At 36.0% G+C, this 24,803-nt stretch overlaps 1 protein-coding gene across 1 annotated transcript; it reads left to right on the top strand.

Annotated features, from left to right (window-relative positions):
* Positions 1-15,208: 15,208 nt before the first annotated feature.
* LOC148952343 (uncharacterized) lies at positions 15,209-23,493 on the top strand. The gene is made up of 3 exons (XM_089088938.1): positions 15,209-15,308; positions 19,752-19,971; positions 23,273-23,493. Exons 1-3 carry the CDS (start codon positions 15,306-15,308, stop codon positions 23,365-23,367), a joined length of 318 nt encoding a protein of 105 aa, XP_088945064.1. The 5' UTR covers positions 15,209-15,305; the 3' UTR covers positions 23,368-23,493.
* The last annotated feature ends 1,310 nt before the right edge of the window (positions 23,494-24,803 follow it).

Raw genomic sequence — 24,803 nt, 5'->3', positions numbered from 1 at the left:
TCTAACTCAGAAAAGTCAAAAAATATCAACCCACACACCCCCAAATCATAGGTTTCAGATATCACACACCTACGAAAGACTAAGAAATCCGGTTATGAAAAGTCAGAAATAGCAACCCACACATCCCAAATCATAGGTTTCAGACACCACACACCTATGAACGGCTAAGAAACCTAGCTCAGAAAAGTCAGAAATAGCAAATTACATATCCCAAATCATAGGTTTCAGACAACAAACACCTATGAAAGGCTAAGAAATCCAGCTCAGAAAAGTCAAAAGTAGCAATCCAACCACCCCAAAAAATAGGTTTCAGACAACAAACACCTATGAAAGTCTAAGAAATCCAGCTCAGAAAAGTCAAAAGTAGCAATCCACCCATCCCAAATCATAGGTTTCATAGAACACACGCCTATGAAAGACTAAGAAATCCAGCTCAAAAAAGTCAAAAATAGCAACCTACATACCCCAAATCATCGGTTTCAGTCAACACACACCAACGAAAGACTAAGAAACCTAGCCCAGAAAAGTCAAAAATAGCAAACTATTCATCCCAAACTATTGGTTTCAGACAACATTCACCTACGAAATACTAGAAAACCTTAGCTCAGAAAAGCCTGAAATAGCAAACTATACACCCCAAATCATAATTTTCTGACAATGCATACCTATGAAAGGCTAAGAAATCCAGCTCAGAAAAGCCGAAAATAGCAAACTACACATCCCAAATCATAGGTTTCAGACACCACACACCTATGAAAGACTAAGAAATCCAACTCAGAAAAGTCTAAAAAAACAAACTACATATCCCAAATCATAAGTTTCACTAAACACACATCAACGAAAGGCTAAGAAACCTAGCTCATAAAAGCCTGAAATAGCAAACTACTCATCCCAAACTATTGGTTTCAGACAACATTCACCTAGGAAATACTAGGAAACCTTAGCTCAGAAAAGCCTGAAGTAGCAAACTACACATCCCAAATCATAGGTTTCAGACAACACACATCAACGAAAGACGGGTGCTCGGGGAGAGCCTTTGAGGGTCTGTGGGTCCCTTGAGGGGCGGTGGTCCGTGGGGAGCGCGGGGGGACCTTTGGGGACCGGTGGATGGGCGGGGGGGGGCCGGTGATCGCATTGGGGGGTCTGGGGAGGCCTTTGGGGCGCCGGGAGGGTCTTTGGGTGCCTGGGGGACATTTGGGGATCGGTGGAGGGCCTTTGGGACCCCGTTGGTCCTTTGGGAGCTCGATGTGCCTTTGGGGGGCCCAGGGATGGCATTTGGGGGTCTGGGTGGGCCTTTGGGGCGCCGGTGCCCCTTTGGGAGCTTGGGGGGCCTTTGAGGGTCCGGGGGGCCAGTTGGGAGCCTGGGGGACAGTTGGGGACCGGTGGAGGGCCTTTGGGACCCTGTTGGTCTTTTGGGAACTCGATGGGCCTTTGGGGGGCCCGGGGATGGCCGTTGAGGGTCTGGGGTGGGCCTTTGGGGCGCCAGGAGGGCCTTTGGGGGTCTGGGTGGGCCTTTGGGGCGCCGGTGGCCCTTTGGGAGCTTGGGGGGCCTTTGAGGGTCCGGGGGGACAGTTGGGGGCCTGGGGGACATTTGGGGACCGGTGGAGGGCCTTTGGGAGCTTGGGGGGCTTTTGAGGTTAGGGGGCTTCCTTCGGGGTTGGGGTAGGAGGATTAGAACCCTTTGGGGTTGGGTTAGAGGACCTCACAACACTGTTCAAATGAAACTTGTGTATTATAACGACCACACTCAAATTCTCTTCTAAAATCTCTTCAAAAATCTTCTTTTAAAATGTCTCTATCTGTTTCGCCGAAATAGTTACATAACCTGTCTAAAACGGTTTCGCCCAAATAATCCCTAAACGCAAATTAAGAGTGTTCCTTTGTTATTTGCATCTCTGTGCTAACGCATTTCAAATTAATAGGAGACCTTCTCGCGCGCTAAAACAATTCATCGCTAAGATGTTTCTTGCCTAATTGTTTCCATGGCCTTTGGTTATTAATATCCTTTGGAGTTCGACCAGTAGAACTGTTCCCGAGGCAAAGACATTAATGACTTGAATCTATTCCTGGAGAAATGTTTCTAGGCGAAAATTTTTAAAGTCTGACAGATGATGTCATTGATTGATTGATCTGTCAAGAAATGGGAAATTAATTTATTGTTTCTAAGGGGAACTAATGATTCACGATAGGTGAATTGAGGTTGACAGTACAGGGGTCCTGACTCGTGTCAGCTCCACGGGGTTTATTGTGTTCTCTCTATAACTGGAGGAATGTTTCTAGGGCGAAAATTTTTAAAGTCTGACAGATGATGTCATTGATTGATTGATCTGTCAAGAAAGGGGAAATTAATTTGTTGTTTCTAAGGGGAATTATTGATTCACGATAGGTGAATTGAGGTCGACAGCACAGGTGTTCAAAATTCCGGGTTTTTGTTGTTGTAAGTGCACGCTCTCAGCGAATGTCAAGGTCGTTGTTGTTGTTGCTGACACACTTTGATTACGCAATCAAGTTCTCGGAAATTCACTTCCCCTTCGATTACGCAATCAATTTCTCGGAAATTCACTTCCCCCTCGAGTCCTAGATCAATAACATTGTTCCCGTTAGAATTCAATGCGCATGTTCAACCTTCGCCCCGGAGTTATTACACATAGAAACAACAAATAAATCGACCTTGGAAAAAGAGGTCATTGACCCCATTACGTAATCTTTCTCCCTAGGGAGGCTATGCCCATATTTGGGGTGCGAAAAAGTTGTAGGTGGCAGCAGGGGTGGGTGACACGACTCAATAATGCATCTCTACTATCAGCCAAATTTTCTCAGGCACGTAACTTTTGATAGGTAAGACTAAACTTGATGAAACTTATTATTTGAAAATCAGCATTAAAATCTGATTCTTTTGATGTATCTATTGGTATCAAAATTCCGTTTTTTAGAGTTTCGGCTACCATTAAGCCGGGTCGCTCCTTACTTAGAGTTCGTTACCAAAGAACTGTTTGATAAAGCTGGCATAACTTTTTCAGAGTTGTATAAATGATTAATTTCATTTCTTGATGATAGTCTATCATTCATCTTAACATAGAACTAAGATAGATAGGTATAGAGTAAGGATAATTCGGGTAGTCTATCAGTTATCTGAGCCATTTGAAGGCAATTGGAGACCAACAAAATTCAAATATTTATGACTGACCATGTCCACAGGACTTGCAGACAAGTGGGCGACTGAGATTGTTCATATTATATGAGTTTTGCGTACTGAAAAAAAGTCCACTGGAATTGCAATGGGGGTGATCGAGATTTTTTGGTTGACTCATGACAGACAATGTCCATCAACCGTTTCAACGTCCATCAATGGGACAACATCAGTGGTATTTAATTTCGAAAAAAATAAATGAAAGATGATTTTGAAATATAGGTGGGGAGAGGGACAACTTCCCAACAATTCAATTAGCGCCACTGGAAGGTACATAAAGTGCGTATTTTTATGCTGTTTTAAATCTATGTTTGGACGTAGGGGGGTTAAATTTTGTTAAATAAAAATGACCAAGCGGCCCCGAGCGGGAATTTTACCTGGTATATCTAATTGGAAGCGACATTCTTCAAAAAATTTCTAAATAATTTTTTTGAAAGAACGAAAGAAAAACTCTGCTTTGGAAATCCATTTTCTTCTTCTTTCGATCGAACAACCCAGTTAAGAAAGTGTTTATGCACTTAATTTATTGGCAAAAATGCTGTTCCATAATGATAACATACACAAATTATACTTTAAAAAACTTATTACAATTAATACTAATAGTATTTTTTACGAATGTATAAACAAGAAACATGATTTTATTCGAAAGACTTTGTTGCCAGATTGAGAAGCGAATTTTTGACTTTCATTCCAAAAAAGTGAATATTCAAAAACGTGAGGTATTTTTCTTTCTTCTACTGACGTAGAATCTGACTAGATTATATAACATTTAGGGCTATGCCATTGGTGCAGGACACACTTTGACTTCTATTCACAAACTGTGGGGGGGGGACTAGTTTTAAAAATCTAGAAAGGGCAGTTCTGTTGTTTTTACAGTTTTTTCAATGAAAATTCCCACAAAGACACTTTTCAATGAAAATGCCCAAAAAAGGTATTTTTCAAAATCTAGGTGGAGGCTACCCCCTCTTATGAGAACAAAGGCTAATAAAAAGTGAAAAAAGCTCTCGTTACAACTGTTATATCTTTTGGGAACATTAGCTGTTTGATCTCCGGCCCAATGTAAAAAATAAATAAAAAATATGAATAAACGATAGTTTTTATTGATTGTTTTATAAGTTAGCTGGTGATTTTGCTGGGTATTAATAGATATTAAGTTAAAAAAAAACAAGTTTTTTCAACTGAAAGTAAGGAGCAACATTAAATCTTAAAAAGAACAGAAATTATTAAGTATATGAGGAGAGTTGCTCCTCCTCAAAACCTCGCTCTTTACGCTAAAGTTTTTTAGTGCTTTAAAAAAAGCTTCTTAATATTCTAATTAAACAAACAGTGTTTCGGGAGTCATTCTTAAGGAATTGGGACATAATTCAAATTTTAGCGTTAAGAGCGGGGTGTTGAGGAGGAGAAAGTCCCCTCACATACGTAGTAATTTCTGTTTTTTTTTAAGTTTTCATGTTGCTCCTTACTTTCGGTTGAAAAACTTGTTTTTTAAAGTTTAATTACTAATCATTTTGAAAGTAATGCCAGGAAACATTAACAAATACAATACGTAAACAATGGGCAAATTTTTCAAATTAAAGACCTTTCCCCACGGTCTGTGGAGGGTTATAATATCTCCAAAGATATAGTCATTCGGTCTTTCAGCTATGCTGAACAAAATGGTTATCTCAAAATTTTAATGGGACCATTCTAAGAAAAAGGGATGTGGGAGGGGACCTAGTTGCCCTCCAATTTTTTGGTCACTTGAAAAGGACACTAGAACTTTTTATCTCCGTTCGAATTAGTCCTCTGACAAAATTCTTGGACCGCTGGGTCGATATGATTACCCCTGGGAAAAAACAACGAAAAGAAATAAACACGCATCCGTGACCTTTCTTCTGGCAAAAAGTACAAAATTCCACATTTTTTCAAATAGGAGCTTAAACCTCTACAGGAGGGTTCTCGGAGACGCTGAATCTATTGGTGTGATTTTCATTGCAGTTCTATCGCTTTTAAGGGGTTTCCCCTTTTTTTCAAAAATCAGACAAATTTTCTCAAGTTCGTAACCTTTGATGGGTAACACTAAACTTAATGAAACTTACATATTTGAAATCAGCATAAAATTTGGCTTCTTTTGATATGTCTACTGGCATCAAAGCTCCGTTTTTTAGAGCTCGGTTACTATTGAGCCGGGTCGCTCCTTATTTACAGTTCGTTACCACGAACTCATTAATTCTGAACTTTTTTTTTCTTAGAGGAAAACTCGGTTTTTTCTTTCAATTGCCAATTCCCACGATCTTTGTTCAATGCTAGAGAGAAAAACGAATTAATTTTTTAGACAGCTTTGTTTTTTTTTGTCGTATCCTATCTAGTGCATAGCCCCTTAGAATTAGCTTAATAGATCACCAACGTAAGGCCAGTAGCTGATGTTTCACATTCCAAAGGAAGTGTGAAATTACATTAAATAAGTGACTACATTCCAGTCGCAGTTTTGGGCGCCATCAATATGTTAAAACATCCCAGGTTTATGATCTAACCCGTGCTGAATATTAATCAAAATCAGATTCCAGCTGAGAAAATTTACAAAAAGGTTTTATGTCAGGTAAATAATCGGCTTCTGACGATCCTTTAGTCGTTCCGCCGCTCTTTTCCGTGATCAAAGATGCGCTATGCAAAGCGAATGTAATTGGGTGGGGAATCATTGGCTTACAAAAAACGTGTCGATTTACCCTATATTCACACAGAGGATGGATCTGCGGATTGCGTTTTGTGGAAGAACGCATCGTTGCGCTTTTCCGCAATACTCATGCGTTGAAATAATCCAACGCATGTGGTTAAGACGCTTGCGGATTGCGAAAGAAAAGAACATGGAGGAATTTGAAAGGCTGATTTTAGCTGTTAAATTTCATCAAATAATATATGACAAGTCCTCTTGACCATAAAAGATCCAACTTAACTCAGAAGGCTTGGGAGGAGATCTCGAGAGAGACGAATTTGTCAGGTAAGGATGTGCTGAACAGTGCACTGGACTTTTTTAACAGCAAGCTATTCACCGAAGTTTGACCAAAGCTCAGAATTTACTGAAAGGAGAGTTTGTCTTTTAACCTTGAGATGTTTTTATATAAGTAAAAAGCAAATATTTGAATTTTTTTTAACATACTCTCTTTCTTCTTTTTCGTGACATCAAAAGAATACCGAGAATAAAGAATAATTTCGTGACATCAAAAGAATACGAATAACTTTTTGATGTGAACAGATTCTGCGGTTTTACCACTGCGACGAAGCGTTGCGGAATATGCACCGCATTGCGTTTTCCGCAACGAACTTGTCTGTGTGAGCATTAGGTTACTCTGTTCTATTTTCAATCCAACGTAAATTCTTGCAGACGAAAAAAATTCCACAACCAGGGTTGCCATCCTCTCACAACCAGGATTGCGTTGTTCACAGACTTTACTGTCAAACGGCAGAACTTTAAAATGTTTTTAATAAAGGCAACATATTAAGTAATTTACAGCTAGAATATTAATGTGTTCGATACTGTAAATTCATAAACTTGAACAAAGAATAGTGTTTAATAAAAAAGAAATCACCACTTAATGCTGCCTTTTTAGTCTCAATTAATTACACAGTTCAGTATAAAGGGGTTTGCTGATCAAAATATGTAGTTTGCGATGAATGAAATGGTGTAACAAGCTGTGATATTGATCATTTAGTTTTATGTTCTAATATATTTTATTGTCTTGTTGTCAGATAATCTATTTCAGAGAAGAGCAAATTACAACAGTAGATGCGGCACTTTCACAGGATGATATGCTTATTTAAACTTAAAATTTGTGTTCCTGTTGTTTGTGCTCCTGATTTACTACCTTTTTTTAGAATAGTTATATTTTTATTAATTACGTTTGTCGAGTGGACCTTTCTTGTACCTTAGTTGTTGTTAAACGAGGAGAGTACTAGCGGCCAGTTGGAATAGCTTTTATTAAGCGAAGCTGATCCTACTGATCTTAATCAAGATCTTTTTGACAAACTGTCAATATGTTGGGAAGGAGTTTTAAATATGAAAGATCATCGCCAAAAATCCGGTTGCCGATCTGCCAGCCTTTAGTTTACAGCTCTGCCACCAACTCCATTCAAGTGCTGCGGCAGGATGATAGCTTCCTGTTCTGTTGCAATTGAAGACAACTCTTCGAAATAAACCCTACAAACATATTTTTTACAAGTACAGAGATGAAAACCGATACTTAATATATATTTATCTTTTTTTAAATTCGATATCTGTGTTAAAATGGGTGGCCAGCGTTTACCCCCGGAAAATACCCCCCGTGGAAAATACTCTCCCTTCGTGGAAAATAACCCCGCGGAAAATACCTCCTGAAAAGTACCCCCACAGAAAATACCCCTGCAGAAAATACCCCCCCCCTCGCGGAAAGTACCCCCAGAAATATCGGAAAGTACCACAAGGGAAATATCCCCAAGAAAATCCCCCTTCAGAAAACATCCCCGCCCCCCCTCCCCCGAAGATACCACCCCTATGTGTGTGGTTGGCCTCCAATCCGTTTGGACTTTAAAAAAGGACTAGAAATCTCATTTTTTGATCTAATGAGCACACTCCTAAGTTTCTTATACGTTCAGGTGGAGGTATGGACGAGGAAGGGACAGTCCCGTCCTATACGTAAAAAATTTTCCTCATTTCGGGGCTTAATGTAACTCTTTGCTTTCATAATAACAGCGTAGACCACAAATATTCCCAGAAATCATAAGGAAAATATCAATTTCAAATTTTTGATCTGTTTCTTTTTAGTTTTTTACGTACCCTCACCCCCCCCCTCCCCAACACAAATCCAAGCTACGGGCTTATATATCAATTTATTCCCCATTCTCCCTTCGTCTTGCCCTTAGAAGTAATTATGTGTCACTAATTATGTATTCCTCGTACTAATTATGTGATGGCTCAATGAGAGCTGGGATGTTTTGGCATTAAAATACACCCTTTGAGGTATCTCCCCCCTCCCTAACTACAAAACAATCAGAGAACCCGACTGTAGAAGTTTAAGTACCTTTTTAAGTTTTGTAATTTGACCATCAAACAGTTCGGGGTAACGAACTGTAAGTAAGGAACGACATGGCTCAATAGTAACCGAAACTCTAAAAAACGGAATTTGATATTAATAGATATACCAAACGATTTGGCTTATTATGCTGATTCCAAATATATAAGATTCATTAACTTTAATGTTACCCTTCAAAAGCTAGGACAATTTAGAGCTACCTGAGAAACTTTAAATGATTTTCGAAAAAGGGGAAAAAACACCCCTTAAAAGTCAAGGCATCTTAATAAAAATCACACCACCAAATTTAGCGTAACCAAAAATCCCCTTATAGAAGTTTTAAGCTCCCTTCTGCAAAAATGTGGTATTTTTCATTTTTTTCCAGAAGAAGGTAGGTAGTTGAAAAAAAAACAGGCTACAAATGGATAACTCAAAGCACTGTCCATTGCTAGCCACAGCATTTGCTCATTTTTCTAGCAAATTTCGGAAAAGTCCGGCGGTTTTGGGGTGATTCATGGGTTGAAACATGCACACATTGACTCTTTTCTTTCTACACCATCTTTATTGCCTTAACTTTCCTCTATATCACTTGGGACGGCTTCTAGCGTAAAAGAGTATTGCGAAGTTGTTCAATTTATCTTAAAAAAAAAAAAAAAAAAAAAAAAAAAAATCAGTAAAACAAAAACAACTGGAAAATTTGTGGAGATTTGAAGGCTATTGACCAAATTTTAAGATTGCAAAAATCTAATCTAGAATCAGTGGTGGTAATTCACGAAAATTAGATGGGGGACAATTTTGAGGGGGCGCAATCTTTTTTTTCAATTTTTTCAAAGAAAATAAAAATACGATTTTTTTCAATGAAAATATCAAAATAGGTATTTTTCAAAATCTAGGAGGGACAAAATCTAAGGGAGCAAAATACATGAAAATCAAATTATAAATTTTTTGTCGCATTTAGATGGTCATAGAGCCTTACGGGGGAGACTATGTTGAAGTGTTTTCGTTGTAAATTGATTTATTAATAAGTAAATTCTGGATCTCTCCATTTTTATTTCTTTTATCGCTATCTTCATTCTAAACATAGCTTGACAAAAGTTTTCTTGTTACAACGAAAAACTGTTCTTTTTGTTGTTGATTATATGCGTCTTTTCTTACAAACCTTCTCCCATTATATATAGTCAGATAATTGTGTTTGAACCAAAGAGAAGGCACTTTGGTTCCAGTATTTTTGAACTTTAACCTTTTTTTTTATTTCATTTGTACTTTGATTGGTGTGGGTTTTGCAGAAATTTACTCAAAAATATTGAAATGGAGCAGCCTTTGTGTACTTAAGAGATAATCGGAATAGATTATTGATATTAATGGAGCCTCACTTTGAAAAAAATATACATGATAAATAAAAAGTAGTTGTAAAATACCCCAGTAAACAAGCAAATATTGCCGAATATTTAATGCTTCTATATCTTATGACCTATTTGACAAAAATTTATTTTGTCAGATATTTCAACTAATATTTGCTTTTAACAACACGACTTGAATATTCGAATGCATGTTTTGCTTGTTTTCTTCCACAAAGCAATTAAAAAATTTCTAACCGACAGACAGGGTCACAAAAGATAAAATAAACATAATGTCTGATTACCTTCAGGTATAAGGTTGCAAAATTAGTTAAAAAAGAAAAAAAGAATGTACAATTGGACAGAAGTTTATTTATGGAACCGCATAAGATAATTTTGGCGAGAGAACAGGAAATTTTGCTATGAAACGCTTAGAAATTCTGTCTCATTTTCCTATTCTTCTCATTGAACTTCCTTTTTATTCCCCTTTTTAGTTTAGCTATACTGGTTCAGAGGTGTCCACTTACTTTTCGTAACCAAACCCAAAACGACCAAATCTACCAAATTAAAACTCTTACGAGTTCGTTCTTTCATTGGTGAACCTAAAAACAAAATCGAATTTTTTTCGCTGGTTCGAGTCGCTACTTTCATAAATGCCGTTATTTTTATTGAAAGCAGATAACGGCAATAACTAAAACAACCACCAATCTTAGAGAGATAAATCAAAAATAGGAAGTAGTTTCGTAATGCATAGACTAAAACTTAAAAGGAAGAAGAGAACTTATCAACTTGGTGCAGCTGGGATAAGAAAATTTTAATGGGACATTCCAAAGATATTTCTTTAAAAAGTACCAAGGACAGTGACAATGGAATCTGGTTGGTTAAGTGAAAACCTACACAACCATTTATGACTTGAAAAGCTAGGACGAAACGAGAAATTGAGTTTTTATCGAGGAAGACCTCCATAAGCAGTTATGGAGTTCTTAGTATTAGTGAGTGCCAAATCCAAAAGAAAAGAAAAACCTGCAAAAGTAAGCTAAAACATAGGGCACCGAACAACTTAAGACGGTGCAGGTTTCTTTTGGAGGTAATGCAAGTGTTTTTAGGAATCGAGGTTTCAATTTCTTACGGACGAAAAGACTCACCAAGTTTAACTCCTTAATTTTGCTTATTTGATTCACGGTTCTACGTGGCACGGAAATATGATGTTGCCCTAAAACCTTCATAGTTTTCAAAAAACAAAAGAAATATCTTAGAAAATTGTGGTTTTGGGATATGAATAGCCCTAAGATAGGTTCAGGAGCCCAAAATATTTTTATTCTGATCTCTCTGGTACTTTTTGATCCTTGTAATTTGTCATTTGGCTCACGGGTCCATTATAAGCAATTTATGGGATAGAGTTTTTGGTACTGGCAAAAATTCATTCATTGGAGGGGGAGGTGGGAATAACCGAAAATAACTCTAAAGGGTGGGAGGAGGTTTGAAAACAATTTATTTACTTTTTCTCCAATCAGATCATATTATTTCACAAATGCGACCCAAAGCATAATGTAAAGCGATAACTCAAAAGACCTGTAATTGTACAGATTATTCTTTACAAAAAAGAGAAAATAATAGTAATACAAAAAAAAAGAAAAAAAAAAAGAAAGACGGGTAACTTTGGGTTGTTTTGCGGAAAACAAGGGTTTACCAGATGTTGAAGCAAGGCGACATGAGGTATTAGAGGAAAACTGACAACTCAAAGTACTTTGCGTTATAAATAGCACACTGGAAAACAGATCAGACCAGTCCATTCAGATTGCTCAGTTCACGGCGATGGGGTCTGTGTTCTCTGCTAAAAATTTTTCAAAGTGGGGGGGGGGGGAACAATAATAATAATAATAATAATAACAATATGTTCTAAAAGTTTTTAGAATTTTATTCATGCAAAGGGAGCTTTCCCCTCATGTTAAACGTTTCGAGCTTGTTTCTATATTCTCGACCTTTCAGGGGGAGAAAAGAAAACAATTGACCCCTCCCCTCTGTAACTAAGGAGCAACGTGGCTCGATAGTAACCGAAACAACGAAATACGGATTTTTGATACCAATTGATATATCAAGAGAATTGGCTTACTGTGCTGATATATAAGTTTCATTAAGTTTAGTGTTACCCATCAAAGGCTACGAGCCTGACAAAATTTGCCTGATTTTCAAAAAAGGGGGAAAATAATCCCTAAAACCAAAAAATTCTTAATGAAAATCACCAGGGGCATCGTTTCGGGGGGGGGGGGGGGGCAATTGCCCCCCTCCCCAATAATTTGGAGAAAAATCATTACATAACCCTGAACCCTCGACTGTCTGGATATGGACCCAGGGCTTCCACTATCCCCGAATTTTCGGGGGTTTCCCCGAAAATCTTTGTGTCTCCCTGAAAAAATTTATTTTTCCCCGAATCCCCGAAATTTCCCCGAAAATCACTCAACCACGGTTTGACCCCCTAGTGACTATCCTTAGCAAACATTACTATACATACCATAATTTTTCACTACTCTCTTGTTCGTTAATTTTCGTCTCCTGTGTTACTTTGCATAAGAACCAGACCGATACAATTTAATTATAGACGGTTCCTTATATTTTCACAAAAGTATCCCTTTCTTCTATTTAGATTTAATAATTTCGAGCAGAATTCCAAATGGTATAAAATTCCTACATTTTCATCATTCGTGGTCAAGTATCTTGACAAAAATTAGCCAAGAATTATGCTTGAAGCTGTTTAACGGAACGGTCAGTTAGATTCTGGATTTTGAAATTGAGCTTCTAAAGAAAGAGAATTGTTTTGAAAACCGAATCATAAGTTTAAATTTGGTTTTCTTTTGCTATCTTGGGTTTGGAACATACTGTATTAATGTTTAATACTTAATAATTGAACGCATAATATATTGAAGAAATTGATCTTCTTACCAGGAATACTTACCATTTAAATTTTTGTTTCATTCGGTGTGTTAAATTTAAGCTCTTTTCTTTTTATCTGAGAATAGTATTTGTCATACCACCCTTTATACTCAAATGTATTTACCCAGTACTCCCCTTACAATTGTAATTCTGGTCCCTTCACCCGTGTAATATTTTCAGTGACGTAATATTTTAAACTGCGGTTTTAGGAACTTTTTACGGTCTTGCAAACCTGTTAGTTAGGCAAAGGAAATTTTACGGAAAATATATTCTGCTCAAATTTGGGATAGCCAAGTAAATTTGTTTAAATATCCAAGGCCTACCTTTACAACTTCTAATGCTTTAACAATTAATAGCCCTGTATGAAGGCTAATTGTGAGATAATTTTTTTTTTTAAAGAAAAGTGTTGTATAATTTATTTCTTCCTAAGAACTATCCCTAAATACGATCTTCTTACCATAAAAAATTCACAACTCCCCCCTCCTAATGAGGCAAAATTTAGCTACAGACTATGTAAAAGGTCGGGGAATAGAGGATTCAAACGAAAGTAAACCCAAAAATATTATCCATAAGAAAATTTACAATACAGCTTAAAGTAAAAATTTGGATATTAGGCCCATATTGTTTTCTTGTCAAGTTTTAAATATTTTCGGACTTATTTAACATGAACAGTTGGTTAATAATGCCAAATAATGTTAGTGCAAAGTAAAAGAATTAGTAAATTCTATATAATTTGTAGCCTACAGCTATCATGTCCAGGCATTAGATGGGCTGATATAAAATTGAGACTGCAATAAGTATTATATTTTGAGTATGGATGGTCACAGGGTTGGTGGGAGGGTTGGGGGTTAATCGGTGACTATATAGTAATTATGAGGTAACCAAAAGAGAGAAAACCATAGTAGAAACAAACAATGAAAAAAAATGTATGTTCGGAGGGGGTATTTTCCGCACGGGGATAGGTATATTTTCCGAGGGTATTTTTCGCGGGGGATATTTTCCGCGGGGGTACTTTCCGTGGGGAGTATTTTCAGCAGAGGAGCATTTTCTGCGGGGTAAATTTTTGTGAGGAGGGGGGGGGGTATTTTTCGTTTTTTTCTGTGGGAGGATTTTTTTGTGGGGGGGGGGGTAAACACCTAAGTCCTTAGAAGCAGCATGAAAAACCAATAATTTCTCAATTGTCGTTAACATTCCCTTTTTAATTTAAGTTTAAATTTACTTGTTTAGTTTAGTTCTTGTTTGTTTTAAGTTTTAATTATTACCCCGTACTTATAGGTTGAATTTGTCTATCTAATTTACTTATCTAGAAACCGCAAATAATATTTTTTTTTTTTTTTAAATATTGTAAGGAATTTCTGAGATAAATGACATAATAAAAAATTGCTAATGGTATTTACAGTTAACATGTGTTCACTATTTTTTTTTTTTTTTTTTTTTTTAACAATTTTGAAGTTTTTGCCGCAATATCAGCAATAAGTGTTTTCAGCTATGGGTTCCAATCCCGGGCTCTGGCTCTAAAACCTATTTTGTAAAAAGCTTGATTTACTACGCAGATACAAGCCCTACTTGAGCCTGAAAACGAAGCTAAAACCAATTTTGGCTCCCAAATTTTCGCAACGAAATTCCATTTTGTTTTTTCCCCGAAAAATCCCCGTATCTTGAAGTCTTGTCCCCGAAAACACCCCAAATTTTTAAGACTTGTCCCCGAATTTTAATTTTCGAGAATGGAAGCCCTGTATGGACCTCTCTCGTCCCCCAAATAAAAATGCTACGCCCCTAAAAATCACACCATCGGATTCAGCGTATCAGCGTATTGTTTCATGTGCGCCAAGTTTAGATTTTCTCTAATGTGTTTGGGGTCATGCATAGACTTCAGTTCTGGATAGGAGTGAGGGTGGGATTTTATTACGGGGGTTAATATATATATATATATATATATATATATATATATATATATATATATATATATATATATATATATATATATATATATATATATATATATATATATATATATATATATATATATATATATATATATATATATATATATATATATATAATGCGTAAGAAATATTGAAGGAAACTGTTAAATCCAAAAGATATCTTGTGGCACGAACAGACCTAAAGATGCCCTTCTTTATATGCCTGTATAAGCTCATATTTTAATTACACTATATCTTAATGTACTAAAAGCTTGTGGTTAAGGATTCTGATTATCGTATTTTAGTATTTTGTTGTTGTTGCTTTTTTTGTTTTGTTTTTTTTTTGTCGGGGGAGGGGGGAATCAGCCCATTGAGCAGCACTTTTGAGAATGCTCTGATCCCCTGACCCTTAAGGTTGACACGTGTAATTATTAAGATCCTGAAGCAAGATTATAATCATACCACATCTTAAATTCAACTTAAAGTCATATTAAACATGATCATTACACTATCGTCATGGAATCCAGAATGTAGATTTTTACTGCTACATTAAAATCATCTTCGTAGGTGGTATCGCAGTATTTACGATATGATTACTCATAGAAGGCCACGAAATCTTTGGAATGCCTGGAATGTAATTCTGAAAATTCCAATTTGTCACTATCAACTAACTAAATTAATGTAGGGGCAAGTGATAGCTTGATAAACGGCGTCAAAGACCCGCCCTAACGACCCCAGGATCTTAGGCGGTACATAAGAAATGGGGAATCCTCACACCTTTGAAGAGTTTCTTTGACGAATCTGAATCCTCGTCAGAAGACACTGATAAATAGAAGCGTGTGCATGTTAAATCCTTTAGGATTGTGTTAGGTCTGTTGAATCAGGAGTACCATTCTAAATGGTAAGCTATCTAATGAACTTGTGCTTCTAATAGACTTGTGACACTTTCGTTTGGAGAAGATATATTGGACTGTATTGCTTTCTATGAAATTGAATTTTTATTGCTAAGCAAAAATTATTAGGCCGTATGTTTGTAGATTTCAATCAGTGAGAAACGATTTTACGCCTTTGGTTTCGAGACCAACACTTTTCCTGAAAAACCATTTTCAGTAGAAACTGGCGAGGAATTTCCGGAAATTTAGTATGCAACTAAAGAATATCGTATATAGGGTATATAATGGTGCAAATGGTATACAATATAACTAGGTATTAAGGGAGTAAAATTGTGTTAGATTGTCTTTAAGCTAGAGATAATATATTATCTTTTTCCAGTCATGGCTGGTCTCTCATACCTATTGGCTATTACTAAGTAAATACGGCCCTGGAAACGCGGTTAGCGGATAAAAGAACCATAAGAGGAATATTTCTTTCCTTCTAGAACATTAGAAAAAATCTGACAAGGGCCCATTCGTAAAGAGAGAAGACCCTTAAAAAAACCAGGAGGGAAATACCACCCAAACAAAATTTTTTCATAAAAAATTTCAAAAGAAGTGTTTCTGCCTTTGAGGCTTCAATCTCATTTTGAACCTTCACCAGTCCTGGTTAAAGGCAAAGTATTCCTTCTTCAATTGATGTCATCAGTTTTCATTCTTCGTTATTACTACGTGATCTTAAATTTGGTTCTATGCGAATATACGTTATAACCGTGTTTATCTTTCCAGTTCTTTGAGGAGAAAAAGCAGAAACGCTAATGAAAATATTAGAAGTTTTTTTCATGGCTTTAAAACAAGAACATAAACTACTCAAGAGCGCTGACAAGATATTTCCAAAGGGAGGAGGGGGGGGGGGTAATTGCTACATCAAGCTTTGTTCTTATCAAAATTTAAATGGAAATATTTCTCATTTTGCTATTTTTTACATTTTATTAATATACTTCCTTTCTCAATCTGTTTCCATGGTTAGTGTCGTTTGTTTCCCTGACACCCCTCCTATCGGAGTCTATGAAACTGCCCCTGTATGGGTTTAATTCGATAAAATTCAACATGATTGGACAAATCCAGGTTGGGGTAAACAGTATAATCGCAGTCGCAAGTATTATGAAATCAAAAAAAAAAAAAAAAAAATTCTCGATGCAAAACTTGCAAAACTTGACAGATTTCGGTAAAATGATGAAAAGCTTACACTACCATAGTCGTTCTAATTGTAATCTATCAATAATAAAGGCTGAGAACTGGCCACCGGAAGGAAAAAGTGTAATAATGGATGTTACATAAAACGTTAACCTGAGTGTGCGAAAAATCTAGTTTAACTATTAAGCTCGAGTCTGGGCGGCAAAAACAATTTTTCTCGGCACAAAATACAGTTAGAAAAAAAATTCGACACTGTTAGTAAATTACAACGGGGTTGAAAGTACTATTTTCATCCTTCGTGTAAAAAATTGTCAATAAGTAGGACTAGGAAATGGGAAACGATCTTCAATATGTTTTGCCATCTGACCATAAACATGTAGATATAGACTGTTTGCGACTGAGGCCAACAGTGGGTGACAACAAGATCAAAAAGAGGGATATAAGCCAGAGGTGACCAATCCAAATGATTTCACGGCCCATTTGGGAAGCGCAACCCAACTCTCCTGGCTGCATCTACAAATAAATATTCCTTTGTTAGATTTAGACTTGCAATGCATATTATTCGGAGTGAAATATTAAATCATAATTAGTTATTATTATTGTGTTTAATAGAAGTCTTATATATTTGAAATCAGCATAAAAATGCGATTCTTTTGATGTATCTATCCAAAAAATTGGAGGGCAACTAGGCCCCTCCCACGCTCATTTTTTCCCCAAAGTCACCTGATCAAAATTTTAAGATAGCTATTTTGTTAAGCATAGTCGAAAAATCTAATAACTATGTCTTTGAGGATGACTTAATCCCAAACAGTCCCCGGGGGAAGGGCTGCAAGTTATGAACTTTTCCCATTTTTTACATATAGTATTGGTTATTGGAAAGTATACAGACGTTTTCAGGAAGGATTTTCCTATTGGGGGATGTTGGGGGAGGGGGTTAACCGGGAGGATATTTCCATGGAGGAATTTTTCAAGGAGAAAGGGAAGTTTCCGTGAAGGGGATGCCGGATTTCTCAACATTATTTAAAAAACGATCAGATATTAAATAAAAAGAAACAAGTTTTTTGAACTGGAAATAAGGAATAACATTAAAACTTAAAACGAACAGAAAATGTTACGTATATGAGGGGTTCTCCCCTTCGTCAATGCCTCGCTGTTTACGCTAAAGTTTTTCTTAGTACTTTCGGAAGAGCTATTTATTCTAACTAAACGGCCTTTGTGATTCAGGAATCATTCTTAAAGAATTGGAATAAAATTCGAACTTTAGTGTAATTAGTGAGGTATTGACGAGGGGGAGAACCTCCTCATATACGTAATAATTTCTGTTCGTATTAAGTTTAAATGTTGTTCCTTACTTTCAGTTGAAAAACTTGTTGTTTTTATTTAATTTCTGTTGATATTTAATGTTAGCGTCCGCTATGCTTGAGTTTCTTTCGTGTTTAGTCAAATTCAATTAAAAGACAAAGCAAGAAAAAAAAAAAAATGAAAAAAAAAGTCGTAGAGTAAGCTGAACCAAAAGTGGAGCCAGTATTTATCAAACTTCGCTTTTGTGACACAAGCTCTATTAAAATCTTTTTTTGGTTCTGGTGTTTCAAATATGTTCAAAACAAAAGTTATTATTTTCTAATGAATAAATGGATCCAAAAATATTTTTAACACATTGACTTTCACCGCTTTGGTCATTATATTTTGTAGAAGTGTGATGAATCTCCCGAGCTGGAAAAAAAAAAATTATACCAGGTTGCACATGACCCACGGGCTGGCCACCCCTGGTATAAGCTTTCGTCCAAGAAAAGATCGTACTTCACCTAAAATTAGAGACGAAAATCACCAAAGGTTTCTGTGATGCGAAGCATTGTTTTGTGAAACAATACTAGGTCCAATTTGGGGTTCTGCATACTATATGGAGTGAAGTATTGAAAGTTTTAATTCATTCTTTCCTAGCTAATTAAGTAGCATAAAGAAGAAACGAAATAAAACTGTCCAAGTTCCAAAAATAAACTTCTCAGGGATCATGCACTCGCGTTGGACATGGAATTTTCCCTCCGAAAAGATTTCCAAACAGTTATTTTGAAAAGGTTGATGTTCAAATCCCACACTCTGGGATTTTTGGTTTTTTAATAAAAAATTTGAGAGCTTTCGAATAACCGGTAGTAATACTGCATAAGCAGTCAATTTAATAACCTTTAATTTTGTAAGGACTGCACATGTTTAGGGGTGACTACACCCTGCACCAACATGTGGCAGAGATGCCTTTGAAACTTGGATACTTTTTCTATAGCCTTTCAATAGTTTTAAACCACTTGGCTATCTCGGAATCTTTTCTCAACGGCAATTTGGCCTTGTTGGGAAAAATGTTGTTTTTGGAACACTATAGCAGAAACTATCTTTCTCCTATAAAATGATCTGAAACTGGGGGGGGGGGTCTATAACTTTAAACCTTTGTCTGCCTTAGAATTTGAACCCAGCAGCATTTTGGTTCAAGCCAGGTCAAATGCTTAGTTATGTGGCGCAAATCGGCACAAATTGTTTTACTTCTTTGCTGCATAATCTCTTCCGATACTTAAAATAGGTAGTAGATCTTTCAATTTCAGCACGATCGAGCCCTCTTCCGAAATATGTTATGACTATTGGTTCGATAAATTTTCTCAAAGTATAAAAACCAACAAACGAACAAAACAAACACGCATACGTAGCCAAATTTCTCGAAAAAATGCAAAATGAGAGAGAGAGAGAGAGAAAAAGAGAAAGAGAGAGAGGGAGAGAGAGATAGATAAAACTGGGTTATTTCTAGCCAACGTTTGGCACACTCTTGCTGTCCTAGCTGAGTTGTTAGCGCGCTAGAACTGAAATATCTTTTCTGAAGGGAAGGGGGGCTCGATTCCTGGTGTCGCCAGCTGTTTGGTTTTGAACGAGGATAAGTGGCGTGACTGTAAGCTTATCCAGAGTCAACGCAGTTTTAAATGGGTACCTGGAGAAATCTGAGGAAAGTAAGCAGGAACGGTATGTGAAAGCAAAGGATCGCTGTTCCCAGCCCCCATTGCACTTCCTGGATGAAGGGCCATGAAACAGAGATCAGCACCGCTGGTAAGGACTGCAATAGTTCAGTGCTGTATTACTTACACCTTGACTAAGGTCATATTAAACATGAAGTAACGGTTCCCTTCTAATGCAAAATAATTAGATTTGAGAAAGTTTTGAATCTATTTTTATCCTTCTTTTCCAGTCCCGAATTAGAAGTTTAAGTTGAGAATTTTTAATTTTGGTATCTGCTGTAGGTGAAAAAATTAAAGATTCCGATATTACTGACACTACTTTTGGCATTGAACTCTTTCGCAAGACCAGTTTCTAGAAGAATGGATATTGAAGAAGTAGATAGTCCTACTTATAATTCAGCCCTTTTAGCCCTTAGAAGTCAACCCTCAAATTCTCACACAGAAAGAGAGTCAAGGAAGTTGGAGTTGGAAACAAGTACCATTGATATAACTAAACTACCAGGTAAGGTAAAAGAAAAAAAAATCTATTCCGTCATAGTATTAAAAATAATTGAATTTCGTTTCCCCCTGTAAGAGAACTGTAATCTTAAATTTGTATTAAGCTTTGTTAATTATATTTTATAGTAGCCACCCGCGGCCTAAACTTAAAGAAACGTAGGAGGTGGGACACGTACTTTAAAAAAGGGTGGGGTTTTTTGTTGTTTCTCAGTTTTCAATGAGTATTCAAAAGAAATCCATCTTTTGGTGAAAATACCACAAAAAATTGCAAATCCAAGGGGAGGGGCAAGAAAGCCTGGGAGGGTAAATGCTCTCCTATTAACGCCATCAACTGACATTTGTCTGTCTCGACCTGAAGGATTTGGCTCAAGGAGTAAGCAAAATCTTTAAACAAAATGTGTTTTTGCCTGGGATACGAAAAAAGCATTAAGTCTACCAAAAGGCTGTTTTATTAAGAAAGCATTATTCTAATTCATTTCTTAGAAACCATAAACTAAAAAAAAACGCCTTTTTAAATAAATTTTTAAACGTAAAAGAATTTCCATTTGACACGGATTCAGGTATGGCAGCTTAAAAGTAATGAAAGGTTAAGGTAAGGTCAAGCTTAAAAGTAATGAAAAAAAATATAAGGGGTTTTCATTTAAAAAAAAATAAGTTAATTAGAGGTAACAAGGAGGAACTTACTCCAGTAGTGAGTTATGGCCATTTCAAATAGGTGTTGACTGGATCGGAAAGGTGAGGAAAATTTTCTTAATATATAGCAGCTGCAGTTTTAAGTAGAACACGCAATGCGAGAACGAGATTAAAAAAAAAAAATGGAATAATTTCTACAAAAAACAGGCTTCGAGAGTTTGCAGAAGAGATAATATATAACTTTCGATATTGAAAAGCACTGTTGACTAGTATTACTTACTGAACACAAAATTGAAATTTGTTTTTGTTCAACAACTAAGTTAATATGTTTTTGAGTATTTTTTTAGATTCGAAAATATGAATCAGAGTTTTCACCCACTTCCGTTCTAGCGCAATTGTTTTTCAATTTTTTTATTCGTAAAACTTGGTGTTTTGGGTGGAAAAAGAAAAAAAATGCTTAAAAAAGTTTTCTGCTTTTTCTAGTGCCCACATTTTGTAGGCATGGATCTCTTAAAATATTTTGTCTGGAAACTTAATTAAAAAAAAAAAAAACATTTCGTAGAAACTAGGGTCACCAGAAAAAGCCGATAAAAGTTTGGAATTTAGCCTAAGGTAGGGCACTTGGAGGCTTTTCTAAACAATAAATTCCTGTTTTAGCAAAAAGTGCAAATTTTATAAAAAAAAGAATAATTTTGAAATACGTTTACGCACAATTAGAGTCAGCAACAAAAAAATCTGGTTGCATATTCAAATCATGTTTTAAACTTTCCAGTAGAATCGCATCTTTAATTTTTGGAACGACTGAAAAAGTATAATTTGGTAGTCCAATGTTATTTATTGCCAAATAAAAAGCCTTAATTCAGAACACTACTGCAGAAAACAACAACAACAAATAAACGAACAAACCAGTATAAAACACTATATAAAGCACAAAAGTAATCCCAAAAATGATTAGAATTGCAAAAACCAATAGTTATATTTTCACGCTTACAATTTCATAATTTGGTACTTTCCCATTATATGGGCACCTCGGCTATAGACTAATTTAGAGAGTTGAATGTATGCAGTGATGGAGACTAAATTGATCGAAGAGCGTGGTTTCTCATTGAATTTACAATATTTAAACTGTTGTTTTTTGGAGTTTAGGGATAGAAAAGGTACCAAGGTTAGGTTAGGCTACGTATGTAATATATGCAATGCTTTACCCCCCCCCCCCCCACCCCTCGCCCTAATGTGCAAATATATAGCCCAAATTTGTTTATAAACTATTATATATGTCTCCTATTTTATTTTATTTCTTTAGTATTAACCAAGCTTGACTTCTTAGAAGTACCCATATAATGGGAAAGTACCCATAATTTTGTATAAAAAAAGAGCAAAAACCTTTCTCCAACAAAGTTTTGTTTTGTTGGAGATTATACTACCAAGAATTGCCAACACCAACTTTTTGTAGGTTCGTTGAAACATGCCACCTATCCTCAAGCTTTTTGTAGGGTTTGGCGACCCTTCCAATCTGATTGCAAATGACTTAAGCTAGTACCAATATTCGCAAAAAAGGGGAATAAAGGCTAGTTTAGAACGTGAAGAAGTAATGTGAGTATTTAGTATGCACATTCGGAATCATCCGCGAAAGTAATTGACAGCACGCAATTGTCAATCAGGATTGTAATAGTAAAATTGATTAAGATAGTAAAAACGATTAAAGAAAATAAACAAAGGTATTAGATTAACAAAGGGTATCCCCCCTTCCATAAGATGAGTTCAACATCCTCTAAGAATATTCTAGAGTAAAGAAGACGTTATATAACCTAAAGAAAAGATTTATAGTTAGTTCAGCTCCTTGGTAGCTAATCTTGAAATGCTTTTTGTTTGGAGGGTGGGGGAGGGTGTGTGGAAATTCATCAAAATGTAAAAAATTGAATTAAATGAAAATTCCAGGCAGCTCTGGCAAAACGCATACAAATTACGAGATTTCTGGGGATAAAAACCCACGCCTCCTTTGCATTATAATTCCCTGTAGACTATCCTGGTAGCTAAAGAAACCAATCCAGAGCAAATTTATTAAATCTTGTCATTACATAAAAGGCTATTTTCCCCAAGCTAAGTAACTTCAACATGAATAATATGAAATTGAACATGAAGTTGAACTGGTCCAAACCTGTCTAATATTTCTCATGTATCATGTGGATATATTGCACTGTTTCTCATTTTCAAAGTTACGGGATTAAACACAGAAAGCACTGGTCCAAATCCAAATGAAATTTGATATTTCTTTATAAAGACTATTTGTATATAGTATTCCATCTTTCATTTTTTATTGTTACTGGATTAAGGTCTCTCTAAAATTTAATATTTCTCCGTAAAGACTACTTGCATAGATTGTTATACCTTTCATTTTTAAGTTTACTGGATTAAAGACAGAAAGCATTGGTATATCTAAATCTTTCTAAAATATAATATTTCTCCGTAATGACTATTTGTACATACTGCTCATCTTTCTTTCTTTTTTAAGGCTATTGGACTAAGGATAGAGAGCCCACCGGTCCAAATCACTTTTCAATTTAATATTTCTCCTTAAATACTAGTTTAATATATTATACTATCTTTCATTTTTTAAGGTTCTTTCAGATCTCTTTAATGCATTTATATTATACAACCTTTTATTATTTAAGGTTACTGGATCAAGGATAGAAAACCACACACAATGTCAACAGATAGAAAGATGTTGCAGTTGAAACCATACAACCAGGCTCTGGTTAATACATGACAGTTACGGAAGATTTATTTTGCATCAATATATTCCTATATGTATAAAGTACAGTATTTTGTTATTGACAATACAATTTTTAATCGGTACAATTTAGTGCATACCAAAAGCAGTTCAATTAGAAAATTGATGGTCTTCTTTTTTATTATATTAAATAATATCGTTACTGGTTTTAAGAATTTAGACATATATAATATAAATTGGATATTATGTATTAAGATCAATCGGAGTGGTTTTTGTTTCCTATGCCGGCGGCTTCAGTTTTTTTGAAGATTAAGTTTTTTTTTGGAAGGTCCAACTCCTTGATTCCCAACTTGGGGTGCGGGCCCCACCGGTGGGGTATGGCAATGTTTTGGTGGGTGATGGGCAGGACGTGCATCCTGCGGCTGACTATACTTTAGAGCCTTAATTTTGAAAAAATAAAACATTATTCATGTGAATGAAATCACACTTATATTCATTTAAAGAGCAAAAAAGATACGTGATAGTATTGGAATAACGTCATGTACTGTACAAAAGATGTTTTATAAAGACTATATTTTTCGGTAGGATAACATATGCCTAGAGGAGGACCTAAAAAATCCCAAGTTAATGGCCTTTTAAGCTTCTTTCAGGTGAATATATATAAAACTTTGAACAACAAAATTTAAATATCATTAGGGGGGCATCAGATTTCGTTTTTTTTAAAGCTATGTTTCTACCTTCGAGTGGAAAGTTTTGCTCAAGCAAACAAGCAAAGGAGACAGACGCTTCAAGTTGAAGTCAGACCAAAGACTGGAAATGCTTAAGGTACGCAACGGTACCATGGCCCCATCACTGAAATATTTGTTAAACTAAAAAATCTGAAAATTTAAAGACCTAGAAAGGGAGAATTTTCCCACGTTCCAGAAGCGGTGCCATCTACTGTTAAAAACTACTACTAGGAGCCCAGCTTCACCCGGCCCCCGGCGTTCGGCACACGATAGGCTTTTGTATATCTGATTCTCTGATTACGCATTAGAAGATCACCACGTTAATATTTATCTTTAAGCCACGGGGTTTCAAATCAGCAATTTCCATTGAATTAAAAGTTTCTGGCGTCAATTAATCATCCATTTTATAGGATATGTTTTCTCTATGGACTCGTTGTGATTCTCACTGTTGCTTTACATCTAACAGCAGATTTCGTTTATGATTTGATGCGATCATCCCTATCGCTTTTTTTTCTAACCGTAGATTTCTTTGTCCATTGTTTTCATTTGGGATTCGTTGTGAGTTTTATCACTTAACTAAACAGTCCGGAGGACATGTTTTCACGTTACTGGTATCTTTGAGGATTTGCAAATAAAGGATTCCGTACATATATGCAATTTTTCTTTTTATTAGGTAGTTCTTTATTCAAAGCACGTTTTTTTCTTACTAAGGGAATGGGAGGGGTGTATACAAGAGGGATGATT

This window comes from Artemia sp. Qi Xiang Cuo, chromosome 5, assembly GCF_049724085.1.
Source record: "Artemia sp. Qi Xiang Cuo chromosome 5, ASM4972408v1, whole genome shotgun sequence".
NCBI classification, from domain to species: Eukaryota; Metazoa; Arthropoda; class Branchiopoda; order Anostraca; family Artemiidae; genus Artemia; species Artemia sp. Qi Xiang Cuo.
This window is presented reverse-complemented; position numbering and strand designations above follow the sequence as displayed.